Source organism: Pelobates fuscus, chromosome 9 (genome assembly GCF_036172605.1).
Source record: "Pelobates fuscus isolate aPelFus1 chromosome 9, aPelFus1.pri, whole genome shotgun sequence".
Taxonomy (NCBI): Eukaryota; Metazoa; Chordata; class Amphibia; order Anura; family Pelobatidae; genus Pelobates; species Pelobates fuscus.
Genome location: NC_086325.1, coordinates 24,240,037 through 24,252,820, shown reverse-complemented (window position 1 = coordinate 24,252,820; position 12,784 = coordinate 24,240,037). Strand labels below are relative to the sequence as shown.

The 12,784-nt window shown below is 44.5% G+C and overlaps 1 protein-coding gene across 2 annotated transcripts in view; it reads right to left on the bottom strand.

Annotated features, from left to right (window-relative positions):
* Positions 1-220: 220 nt before the first annotated feature.
* LOC134572531 (H-2 class II histocompatibility antigen, E-S beta chain-like) overlaps positions 221-12,784 on the bottom strand; it is a 74,109-nt gene continuing 61,545 nt past the window's right edge. For both annotated transcript variants that reach the window (XM_063431546.1, XM_063431547.1), the window contains 3 exons: positions 4,783-4,896; positions 4,631-4,663; positions 221-2,068 (listed from right to left, as the gene is read on the bottom strand). In XM_063431546.1, coding sequence (XP_063287616.1) covers positions 2,052-2,068; positions 4,631-4,663; positions 4,783-4,896 — 164 coding nt within the window. In that variant the 3' untranslated portion in view covers positions 221-2,051. The remainder of the gene's footprint in view (positions 2,069-4,630; positions 4,664-4,782; positions 4,897-12,784) is intronic.

Sequence of the window (12,784 nt, the reverse complement as noted above, 5' to 3'; positions counted from 1 at the left end):
TTCAAGTATTAATGAACCCCAGCTCATGTTCTATGTACTCATAGCATGGCCAATTCAGACACATGTTCCAATCATGTAAACATAACTGTCACCCATTAAAACCTACACACACAGCATTCACAGCAGAATTACTCCAACTTAAACTCCAAACAACAGGTCTGGTCTCCACTCACAAGCCAATCACTCATAACTGTGTTTGAAAGAAAACGAGAACTCTGTGTTAAGGAGGTCAGGTGTAAGGCACATTTTTATTAATTAATTAAAGATATACAAGGCTTCAGCTTTAGAAAACGATAATTAAAGTGCAGGCGAGTATTTTATTATCAAATTCCAATCATGGGCTTCTGAAAGCTGTATCTAACTCACACTGCAAAACAGGAATTACGATAAAAAGAATATTCTGCTCCCAAATATGGTGTCACAATAAAGTCTCGTATACTAATTCGTTTATTTCATTCATAACACCTTGACCCCTGGACGTAGTTGGAATCTGGCAAAATCTAACTATACACTTCCTGGTTTAATGAAATTATTATTATTTGCATAAGCACAAACATAGTGAGAGACAGATTGCTTATATTATTTATCCACTCAACAACTATAGACACAAAATATACAGGAAGGCTAAGGGCAGGTTTGGGGTAGAACCAGAGAAAACCAACATTAAACACCCTCTCTGTGGTACATGAAAAATGCATTTCTATGTTACAATAAGGTAAAATAATGGATTTATTAAATATAACCTTATACATTACTGCTCAGTATCCCCTAAGATGTAAAATACTACAGACTAAGATATGTATGATATATTCACTATTAGCAGTAACGTTACACCTCGTTCTTAGTTACTATTATCCTCATTGATTGCTCTGTAATCTGTTGGTGACAGATGGCACAACTCCATATCAGATTAGATTATTCCCACAAGATTAAACATAAATCACTGATATAGTTTTATTTAAAATAATAATAATAATAAAGTTGTTTTTTTTCTAAATTATTTTTATAGACTATTCAACAGATCTTTTATGCTTCCTAATTATGGTGTGTAAGTGGAAGATGTGCTAAGCATTCTCTTTGAAAAGTACTTTGAAAAATACTTCCAAACAGATTCATTTATTTGCTCATATGATAAGGATTTAAATTAACAGCTATAGGTTTTTAAACATTATTTTTTTACAGATTAATTTCCTAGAACCAGTAGTTTATCCGCCCCCAAACTCAAATTACCTCCTTCATGGCATACCATTTGATAATGCAGAAATTCCCTGACTAGAGGGGGTTAAAAATCAGGTTGCTCTAGTAGTACATCAATTAGGGAGCTACATAAACCCTATGCAGAGGGAAATCAGTCTCTCCTGTGAAGAACTGGGGCTGAGACAGAGACACTGCTGAAACTGTGTGGAAAGTAAAGGTATTTTGCAAGTTTTTATTTGTTAAACTATTGGGGTCAGCTTAGCTGCCCAGTATCATAGAAAGGGCACTCTATGTTAGTTAGTCTCCAGTGTGGAGTAGGAGTTTATTTTGGTTTAATGTTTTGCTGTTGCTAACCTGGGGCCTGTTGCTAAATAAAGCTTTCCTCATATTGGAGGAAAGAACTGTTTATGACCAAAGATTTGGCCAGCCTGCTACTAGATATTATCTATCACATGTTAATAAATCTCTGAAAAGACTTAAAATGTGAGGGGTCAGTAATGGAATGTGTCTGTTGGTTACACTGGTTTCCATGGTGACTTCCACACATGTGACTCGTTTTATGGCAGACTTGGATTATAAAAGTAACTGTTTGTACAAAGCAATAAATGAAATAATCATCATACATGCTAAAAATGTATTAACTACAGCATTAATTGGCTCGTGGTTTTTACTTCCAAACTTTGTGAATAATCACAATATTTACAGGATTCAATCTGTAGCTCGGTATATTCGTAGGTTTGTTTTTAATTCGATTTCACATCGTATAACAAAGTGCCTCTGCTTGGGGTAGATTCAGATCTGCAGCGCGAGGAGCAGGAAAGTAATATTCTGAGTTTACAAGGAAACACTGGTCATTAATTCGGTATGAAAGCTGTAAGAGATAAAAACCAAGTGATCAGTCCGTTTTACTAGTGAATGGAATTATGGTACTTACAAAATCTGTTCTCAAAGACCTTTTATTTTCATTACATGAAAGCCCCTTAAGGACAACTTCTGGAATAAAAGGGAATCGTGTTGGAATTTTTCTGTCATGTGTCCTTAAGGGGTTAATAGTCATCAGAGCTGCATCACTGCAGGATTGAGAAAATATTTTCTATTGTGGAGATAAGTTCGTATTAAAAGGATACTATAGGCTTTAGCTTAAAGGGACACTATAGTCCCCAAAACAACTTTAGCTTAATGCACCTGTTTTGGTGTACAGATAATGCCCCTGCAGTCTCACAGCTCAATTGTCTGCCCTTGAGGAATTAAATCACTTTCTTTATGCAGCCTTAGTCACGCTTCCCTGCATGTGATTTACACAGCTTTTTACACTTCCTATAAAAAGTTATCTAATGTGTACACTTCCTTTATTGCAAATTCTGTTTTTAATTTAGGATTTATTGTCTCCTGCTCTCAATAGCTTACTCGACCTGTGGGAGCATCCTATGTGCAATTAACGTATTTGTTCAGAGCAGAAGATAAAAACTATTAAAGTATAATCTATTTAAAAATGAATCAATTTTCTTTTCATGCAGGCTGTGTCAGTTCAAACCAGGGGAGGTGTGGCTAGAGCTGCATAAACCGAAACAAAAGTGATTTTACTCCTAAATGGCAGAGGATTAAGCAGTTAGAGGGCATGATCTATACAACCAAACTGCATCATTGACCTAAAGTTGTTTTGGTGACTATAGTGTCCCTTTAATGAAGCAACATTGGTATATAGCTCATGAACCTGCAGTCTCTCTACTCTATTCTCTGCCATTTAGGAGTTAAATCACTTTAGTTTCTGTCAATGCAGCCCAAACACACCTCTCCTGGCTGTGACTCATATGCAGCCTGCATGAAGAAATGGTTTTAATTTTCAATTGGATGATAACTTGCCTTAGAAGTTTTTATCTCGTGCTCTTTGAATTTAGCTTCTAGAGATTAGAAAAAATATAGCTTTTATCTCGTTATTCCATCCCATAATTTGTCTTCTTTATGTTCAATTTACTCTTGGCTGCAATGACCCAGCTTTATATCCCATATATGGTAAATAATATTATTTAGCATGTACCCGTAACTCCATCCTCTGCATTGATCTCTACATGTACTATACACATCTGCATCGCAAATTCAACTCCCTAAACTCAAAACTCATTCTTTGCTCCCAAATCCACTAACAAACTGGATTTATGTGATGACAATTTCCCAGCACTGACACATCCCAGAAAGAAAACCACAATGGAGTGTGAGGATTCTTCTCCTGATTTGATGTTATTCTTGTAATCCGAGAAATTGGCTGGAGCATCCACCAGGGGCAGGGTGGACCTGCCTGACCATAGCAAACTAAAGACTTTGTGATTGTTGTTCAATGGACTAACTGCTGTTGCATATCAGTTACCTTAAAAGAACACTATAGGGTCATGAACATAAACTTGTATTCCTACACTGCTAAAACTAACCACTTAGGTGTCTTACCCCCTCCCCCACCCTCTAAAGGGTAATAAAATGCACCTTTATTGGATGACTGTCAATTCTGATGATGGCAGCCAAGGAAGCAGGGCAGGGGATGGAGCCAAACACCACACTGGCCAATCAGCATCTCTTCATAGAGATGCATTGAATCTTTATGGGGAAAGTTCAGCGTCTCCGTGCAGATGCTAAACGTCTGTGCTGCACATTTTGCAGAACTGACCCAGGAAGCTCCTTAAGTGGCCACTGGAGTTGTCCATCGGCAGCAATATGGCAAAAAGCCTGCAGGGACGGACTAAACTCACCACAACTACATTAAAGGGACACTCCTGTGCCAGAAAAACAATCTTTTCCTGGCACTGCAGGTCCCCTCTCCCTCCCACCCCCCATCCCTGGTTGCTGAAGGGGTGAAAAACCCCTCAGTCACTTACCTGAGACACCTGCCGATGTCACTCGGCAGTGGTTTCTGCTCACTGCCGCTCCTCCTCTTCCTTATGTCAGCCGGTGGGCGAGACTGATCCCGCCCGTCGGCTGAGGAGACCTAATGCGCATGCGTGGCAATGCCATGCACACACATTAGAGTTCTCCATAGGAAAGCATTGAAAATGCTTTCCTATGGGGAATTGAGTGACTCTCAACCTGTGCTATGGAGCAGGAAGTGCCCTCTAGTGGCTGTCTAGTAGACAGCCACTAGGGGAGGACTTAAGCTTGCAAGGTAATTATTGCAGTTTATACAAAACTGCAATAACTACATTTGCAGGGTTAAGGGTAGTGGGAGTTGGCACCCAGACCACTCCAATAGGCAGAATTGGTCTGGGTGCCTACAGTGTCCCTTTTAGGTCTGATTGTATAGTATCATTCTGATTCTCACAGCACTGTTTATGTGCTCATTCCTTTTCAATCCATGTCAGGATATCTTTCAATCGATGACATAAATATGTATGGAAACTGTTTTACTACTGAGTGATAATAGAGCATCAAACTGAAATAAATTTACCTTCTGTCCCACGGACTCGGATTGTAGAAGTTGCTGAAAAAAAAGAACAAAGAAAAATGTCGTCATGTGGCAAGTCTCAGAGCATCATTGTATCCCCATATCACTGTACATCGCACCTCATATCAAAAAGGTCATCAAGCATCTACAATTACCTTTCTGACTTCTCAGATAGAGAACCAAACCGACAACGATGAAAATGGCCCCCAGAACAAACCCGATTATCCCCGTCACCATCTTGTTTTTGGCTGAGTCAGGGGTCTCTGGTTCTAGAAAAATAAAACCAGGTTATTAAACCGGAAGTGCAGCAGTAAAGCTCAGTGAATGTTCTCACTGTATTTATTTTAGCTCTCGGAGTGCACACAATACAAAGTAACCCAATGTAAACACTACATGTAATGGAGGCATTGCAGGAAGGGATGGATACAAAGCTGAACTTAAATAGCGTTTCCTTTTATTAAAGGATAAGGAGACCCCATATTATTTCAGGGTAAATGAAGCAAACTGAATACATGGCCGTTCACACCATGTGAAATGACACAGAAACCGAACAGGAAAAATATATAAACCAAGCACTGGAACAATGTATTGGTAAGGATTCACAAAGTTTAAATGAATTAGTTTAGGTTTTCCTATGGAACTTTGTATTTATTCCAAGTTACCCTGGATCATGGAGTGGCACTTGATGAAACTGAAACAAGGATAATTACCTTTCTTCTGGATACCACCCAGATTCACTCAATGGAAGATCTGCTCTTCCCAACCTCTTAGTTAAGGAAACTTCTTGTACGCTAGCATCCGGCATGTATTACATTATGGAATGCCTGCATAACTTACAAATATTTGCCAATATTTAAAAATGGTGACTTTTACACTTAATAAAGGAGTACAATAGTGTGAAACAAATTTTGATTCTCTTCTCACGCTTAGGTGGTCTTTGAGATGAACAGCTTTGATCCCGATCTCCTACATGACTTAACGAAGCATCCAATCCCAACAGGATAGCCTCATTGTTTGAACCTTTCTGTCATGGCTACTTTTTTTTTTTTTTTTTCCAATGTATCATATTTATTGGGGTTTTTATCATAGAAATGCAAACAAAGGGGTACAGAAATAAAATGGGGTGAGGGTAAATAGTTACACATAATCAGACCACATTGTCGAGTACAAATAAAATTGTTTCTGTTATACATGTTGTGTAAGACACATGGTATGGTGACGTTGTTGTTCGAACAATTTATAGGTTGGAATGAACAAGACAGAGTAGCCATTATGACACTACTCTGTGAGGCTTATAGGTTACATTAAAAGTTTGTCTGTGACGTTGGAGGCCGCAGACTCAATGAGTACAACGAGGTTGCAGCAGAGATCCAGCACACAGTGGTACTGATGTTGCTGTGGCATAGAGGGCAAGATTTTATCCTGAATAACGCTGTGAAGCAACAGCGTTACAAAGGTGTTACACCAGATTCACGACCAGAAACAGTAGGCGTGGACAGACAGCCTCTGAGCATAGTCGTTGCTCTCAGTGAAGGTCGTGTCATGCAGGCCTCCGACTCAGTATAAAAAGGGGGGTATTACAGTGGCCGGTGTGCGGCGTTAACAGTTGGGTCGCCCAGCAGACAGGTTTATAACTATAACTGTCTGTGTGGGCAGTTGTCAGGGGTGATTGAGGTGGGGGATAACAACCGGGTAGGGGGAAAGGTTGAGATGACTCTACACCATGTCGGGTTTTGCGACGGCTCGCTTAGCCACAATTCTCCAGCTACCGCTGCTCATATGGGGATTAGATTAAGCGTGCTTCCCTGAATGTCATTTTCCTTGTGCATCTGGGGTGGGGTGGTCCACTATCCTATATCAACATGGGCCTCTGTCTCATTGCCCAGACCAGATCAGGTTGTACCGTGCCAGGGTGCCCTGGATCGTATGCGCTATTTTCTCAAGGTGCTGCGTGTGATTTATCCTGTTAACTACCACTGTTATTTCCGGAGCTGAGGTTGATTTCCAGAGGGAAGCTATACAGTGTTCGGCTGCCAAGGTAATGTGGGTGGTCAGCACCGCCTCCGGATGGGTCAGTGATTTGGGAAGCATATGTAGGAGGTAGGCCTCCGGAGTGAATGGTATCCCTTGCTGTATACTATTTTGGAGTAGCTTTTGTACTTGTCTCCAGAAAGCGTGTAATACTGGACAGTGCCAGAATATATGGCTCAAAGTACCTGTCTGTGTGCAGCAGCGCCAGCATACCTGTTGTGCCCCTGGGTATATAAGTGCCAGCCTCCGCAGGGTGAGATACCACCTCATCCAGAGCTTATAGGCCGCTTCAAGATGATCTAGGCAGTGTGTGGCTCGTTTCACAAGTGCCATTGCTGCGAACCATTTACTACTCTCTATTGTGCTATTGAGCTCAGATTCCCAGTGCACCAAGTAGCTTAACTTATCAATCTTGCCCATCTCTAAGAGATTTCAGTAACATAGGGAGTGGTTTTGCTTGGGTCTTTCGACTGAGGCATAGTGAATCGAACAAGCCCGGCTCTCTGGTATCTGGCGCTGCTTGGGTGATTCCCTGCATTATATGCTTAATGCGAAGGTAGGTGAAGAGTTCCCTACCCGGGAGGAGGAAGGTCCGCTGAAGTATTGGGAATTGTCTGATCTCATTGCCCTCCATAATTTGGGACACCTTCTCTATCCCCTGTGCTGTCCAGCTGTCTAGAGTCAGGTCTTGTGTGAAGTACTTCAGGCTGGTCATGGGGGCGTACAGCATCAGGGGCCGACCTGTGCCATATGCGGAGAGTGTTTTGTGGTCACTAACATGTTTGCGTCGCGTGGATGTGATTTGGGCGGGACCCAAAATAAGTCTAACAGTGCATGGGGCGTAATGTTAGCCGTTTCTAGTTGGTACCACAGGGGGCGGTTCGGGGTCATCAGCAATCTCGCTGTTTGGGATAGGTTCGTGGCAATGTAGTACTTGGAAATATTGGGTACACCCAGTCCCCCACCCCCCATGGTCAGGGTTGTGCTTGCTATAGAGACCCGAGGTGGTTTCTTCTTCCATATGTGAGCGTTTAACAGACGCTGGAATCGTTGTAGTAACGCCTTTGGTATCTCAATGGGTAGGGCCCTAAAGAGGAATAATATTTGAGGGAGTACGATCATTTTTATGGAGTTTATGCGTCCCAGCCATGATGTGTTTTTTGCTCTCCAGCAGCGTCTCTGTTTTAGTTAGCAAGATCTCATGGTTATATCGGAGTAGGTTGCGTCTTAAGGGTGTCAATTTTGTGCCTAAGTAGTCAAAGGGGTGTTGGGCTCGCATGGCGGTAAGGGTAGAGTGGGTCACGTTAAAGGGTAGCACCTGAGTTTTTTCCTCATTGTTCTTGTAATAAGACACTCGGCCATAGTCATGGAGCAGGAGTAGGAGATGCTTCAGTGATTCTGTCGGGTTGGTCAGAAATATTAGTATGTCGTCAGCAAAGGCGGCTATTTTTTGGGGACCCAGCATCGAGGGGATGCCGGTGACATGCGGTTCCTGTTTAATTGTGTGCATTAGCGGTTCTAGTTACAGCATAAAAATGAGGGGCGATAGTGGGCACCCCTGTCTTGTGCCATTCGTCAGGGCAAAGCGCTGGGAGGTAAAACCGGAGCTCCCAACCACGGCTGTCGGGGAGGAATACAATGAGAGGAGGCCATTGAGAAATTTGTCGGGGAATTTAAATCTGCGGAGGACTTCCTTCATGTAGCCGGTCGAAGGCTTTCTCCGCATCAAGGGCCATTAGCAGTCCCTGTGTTCCGTGTAACGTCAGGAGTTCCATTATGTCCAGTGCACACCTTGTGTTGTCCTCTACTTGGCGCTCCGGGACAAAACCCGATTGTTCCTGGGAGACAAGTGTACCCAGGAGGGGGCGTATTCTATTGGCTAGGATTTTGGCAAAGAGCTTTGTCTGCGTTAAGCAGGGAGATAGGGCGGTAATTTGCACAAAATTCCGTGGGTTTGCCCGGCTTGGGGATAGTAATTATGGTGGCCTCTAACATTTCAGGGGGTATGGAGCCTGATTCCATGATGTTGTTGAACAGGGAGGTCATGTGAGGAAGGAGTTGGTCCTCAAAGACTTTGTAGTAGTGAGCGGAGAAGCCGTCAGGTCCTGGGGCTTTGTCGGGGGTATCTCTAAGTGCTTTAGAGACTTCCTCTGGAGTGATTGTGCTAGTAAGTAGTGAGGCTTGGGCGCTGGAGAGCTGGGGAAGTGCCACTCTGTCTATGTAGGCGGCTATCTCCAGTGGGGTCGGCTGATGTTGTAGGGGATCCTCCGCTAGGTTATAAAGGGCACCGTAAAATGTCGCAAATTCATCCGCTATCTGTTTGGGGTTCGTCAGTTTCGTCCCGGTATCTGCCACTAAGCATGGTATGCGCATTTGAGCGTGTTTGTCTTTCAGTTGGGCGGCCAGCAATTTCCCCGCCCTGTTCCCCTGTCTGTAATACTCGCTTTTGAGTTTGCGGAGAGCCCTCTCTACTCGCTGGAGTTGGTGAACCTCTAAGTCAGCTCTAATCTCATTAACAGCCCGTCTGGTCGCGTCGGAGGGTAAGGATTTGTGGAGGTCCTCTGCAATTTTCAGGTCCCTAAGCTTTGCGCAGCTGGCTTCCTCTAGTTTGTGTTTAAGTGTCGCTCCTGCCCTAATTAGTACTCCCCGTATCACGCCCTTATGGACCAGCCATGTCGCAGCTACGGTTGTGTCTTGGGGTTTGTTGTCCGTGAAATAGTTCACTATGGTTTTCCTTATCACAGCAACCTGTTCAGCGCTGTCTATGAGGGATTCATTGAGGCGCCACATGCCTCGTCCTCTCACCAGATGTAAAGTGGTGAAGGAGGACAGCAAAGGGGCATGGTCTGACCAGGTGACTGGGTCGATGGTGACCCTATCCAGAGTGTCTAGGGACTTCCCATCCACCAGGCACATGTCTATGCGGGAATATTGGTCGTGGACTTTCGAGTAAAAAGTATAATCTCTCGTGGCCGGGTATAAGGAGCGCCATGTGTCGTGAAGGCCATGGGAGTGTAAGAGCTGAGAGTTTGTCACCAATAGATATAGAACGAGGGTGGGATCCTGGAGTGCCTGATCTGTCTAGGTCTGGGTCAAGTACACAGTTAAAGTCTCCGCAGACATAAGTTTGGCCCTGCTTTAACCTATCAAGCGTTTTCAGGGATTTCCTGATAGTCATATTGGTTGGAGTTAGGGCGTATAGATTTGCTAAGGTTACTGGAACATCATTTAGCCTACCCACCAGAATCAATAGCCTGCCATCAGTAGTTTTATGCTCTGTCGTGCATGTGAAGGGGGGGGGGGGCTTAGGTGGAAAGGGTCCATGACCGGTGGTGGACTATATGAATAAAGGGAAGTAAGGGGTCTTATTTCGGGTACATCATGGGCATTAGGCGGCACCCCTTTCGCCACCATAAGTGTAAGAGCCACCGGTGTTTAGCGGGGATAGAACTGGCAATCGTGGTGAGATGAGCCGTGACGCTAGGCATGCCATCAGAGTGCCTTGGGTTAGATAGGGATTCATTTGGTCTGGACATCCAGGAGCTAAGGCCAACCTTGTTGCCGGTGGGAGCTGCGTATATCAAAGACTTTAAAGCGCAGTGTGTCAGCTATGGGGGGTCCTATGGGCCACCTCCTGACATATGTACTCACGTGGGGGTTCAGTACCCAAACACCATTTAGGCTTTTCCCCGAGGGAAAGGAAAAGGGTGTGAGTCCACCTTACTAGGCACCCTGGCAGCCTAGCCTGTATATTCTGTTGCAGCGTGAAGGGCAGAGCAAAACAGTCACTTCTTCCTTTGGACTTTGGTCCACTCCTGGGCCACCTGTCCTGAGGATGCTGGGTTGTTGGACGGCACCCGATCCGGGAAGAGTCCCCAGGCTTTCAGCTTGTGCATACCCTGGTCTGGGTCATCTAGTTTCGTTAGGGATCCATTTCTCCAGATCAGCAATTTCGTGGGGAAGCCCCAGCGGTAGGGAATCTTGTGGTTTCTGAGGCATTTAGTGACATTTATAAAGTCTCTTCTTCTCGCCATCGTCATAGGGGACAGATCAGCAAATAGGGAGATCTTTTCATATCCAGACGGCATAGCCATAGATTTCCGTTGCACCGTGAGTATGGCGTCTTTGGCGCTGAAATAGAGTAGCCTCGTGACAATGTCTCTTGGTATGTCATGTGCTAGCGAAGCGGGCTTGGGTACTCTGTGCGCCCTGTCTAAGCGCAGGTCTGCCAGTTCCAGGTTTGGTTGGATAGCTGGGAAGAGTTGCTGGAGGTACCCTGGGATATCCGCCCCTGAGACAGACTCCGGGACGCCGCGCACCCGGATGTTATTGCGGCGCGAGCGGTCCTCCAGGTCCGCCAGTTTGGCTGTTAGGCGCGCTTGCTCTGACTCCATTAGGCGGATTTTTTTTTCTAAGATGCCGTCATTAGCCTGGCATAGGTCATCCGTTTTCTCCTCCAGGACGTTTAGGCGTGTCCCCACCTCGTGCACCTCTCTGCGGATGTCATTAACCGCCAGTTGTAAGTCCTCCTTCATGGAGGAGCAGAGCTCCTGCAGCATTGCCGCCATTTTTGCCTCCGAAAGAGATCCCCGGGGGGGGGGAACACTTTTTTTTTTTTTTAACTGCTTTTCACACTGACATGTGAAATAACATGAGGCTCCGTTAGAGGGTTACTCCAATCACCACGCCCATTTCAGTGCTTTGAAGTAGTTGTGATGCGTGGAATGTGAGTGTGCAGCCTTTCTGTACAAAATGCCGCACATACAGATATACAGGTGATCCTCAAAATATTAGAATATCGTGCAAAAGTTAATTTATTTCAGTAACGCAACGTAAAATGGGAAACTAATCTGAGACTCATTACGTGCAAAGCAAGATAGTTCAAGCCGTGATTTGTCATAAGTGTGGTGATTATGGCTTACAGCTCATGAAAACCCCAAATCCACAATCTCAGTAAATTAGAATATTACATGCAATCAATAGAACAATATCGGACCTCTGAAAAGTAAGCATGCATATGGACTCAGTACTTGGTTTGGAGCAATTACTGCCTCAATGCAGCGTGGCATGGAAGTTATCTGCCTGTGGCACTGCTGAGGTGTTATGGAAGACCAGGATGCTTCAATAGCGGCCTTCAGCTCTTCTGCATTGTTTGGTCTCCTGTCTCTCAATTTTCTCTTCGCAATGCCCCATAGATTCTCTATGGGGTTCAGATCAGGCAAGTTTGCTGGCCAATCAAGCACAGTAATCCCACGGTCATTGAACCAGGCTTTGGTGCCTTTGGCAGTGTGGGCAGGTGCCTAGTCCTGCTGGAAAATGAAGTCAGCATTCCCATAAAGCTTGTCTGCGGAAGGAAGCATGAAGTGCTCCAAAATCTCCTGGTAGACTGCTGCGTTGACCCTGGACTTAATGAAGCACAGTGGACCAACACCAGCAGATGACATGGCTCCACAAATCAACACAGACTGTGGAAACTTCACACTGGACTTCACGCATCTTGCAGTGTGTGCCTCTCCATTCTTCCTCCAGACTCTGGGTCCTTGGTTTACAAATGAGATGCAAAAGTTGCTCTCATCAGAAAAGAGGACTTTTTTGGACCACTGAGCAACAGACTAGGTCTGTTTTTCTTTAGCCCAGGTAAGACGCTTCTGACTTTTTTTTTGTTAGGGAGCAGCTTGACAAGAGGAATATGACATCTGAAGCCCATGTCCAGGATCCGTCTGAGTCCACTCCCTGTGAAAGACTCCCTGTGAAAGACTTTCCTGACAATCCTCTCTAGGCTGCTGTTGTCCTTGCTGCTTGTGCCCCTTTTTTTTTTTTTTTTTTTTTTCTCTTCACTTTTCCCTTCCACATAACTTTCTATTAATGTGCTTTGATACCGCACTTTTTTGAGGCTTTCCCTCAATGGAGGATGTCAATGATGGTTTTATGCACAACTGTCAGGTCAGCAGTCTCTTTCCCCCCCCCCCCCCCCCCCCATGATTGTGATTCCTATCTAACCAGACAGACGATTTAAAGCAGGCCTGTCCAATCTGTGGCCCCCCAGATGTTGCTGAACTACAACTCCCATGATTCTTTCAATGAAACAGCCAGGGAATCATGGGAGTTGTAGTTCAGCAACATCTG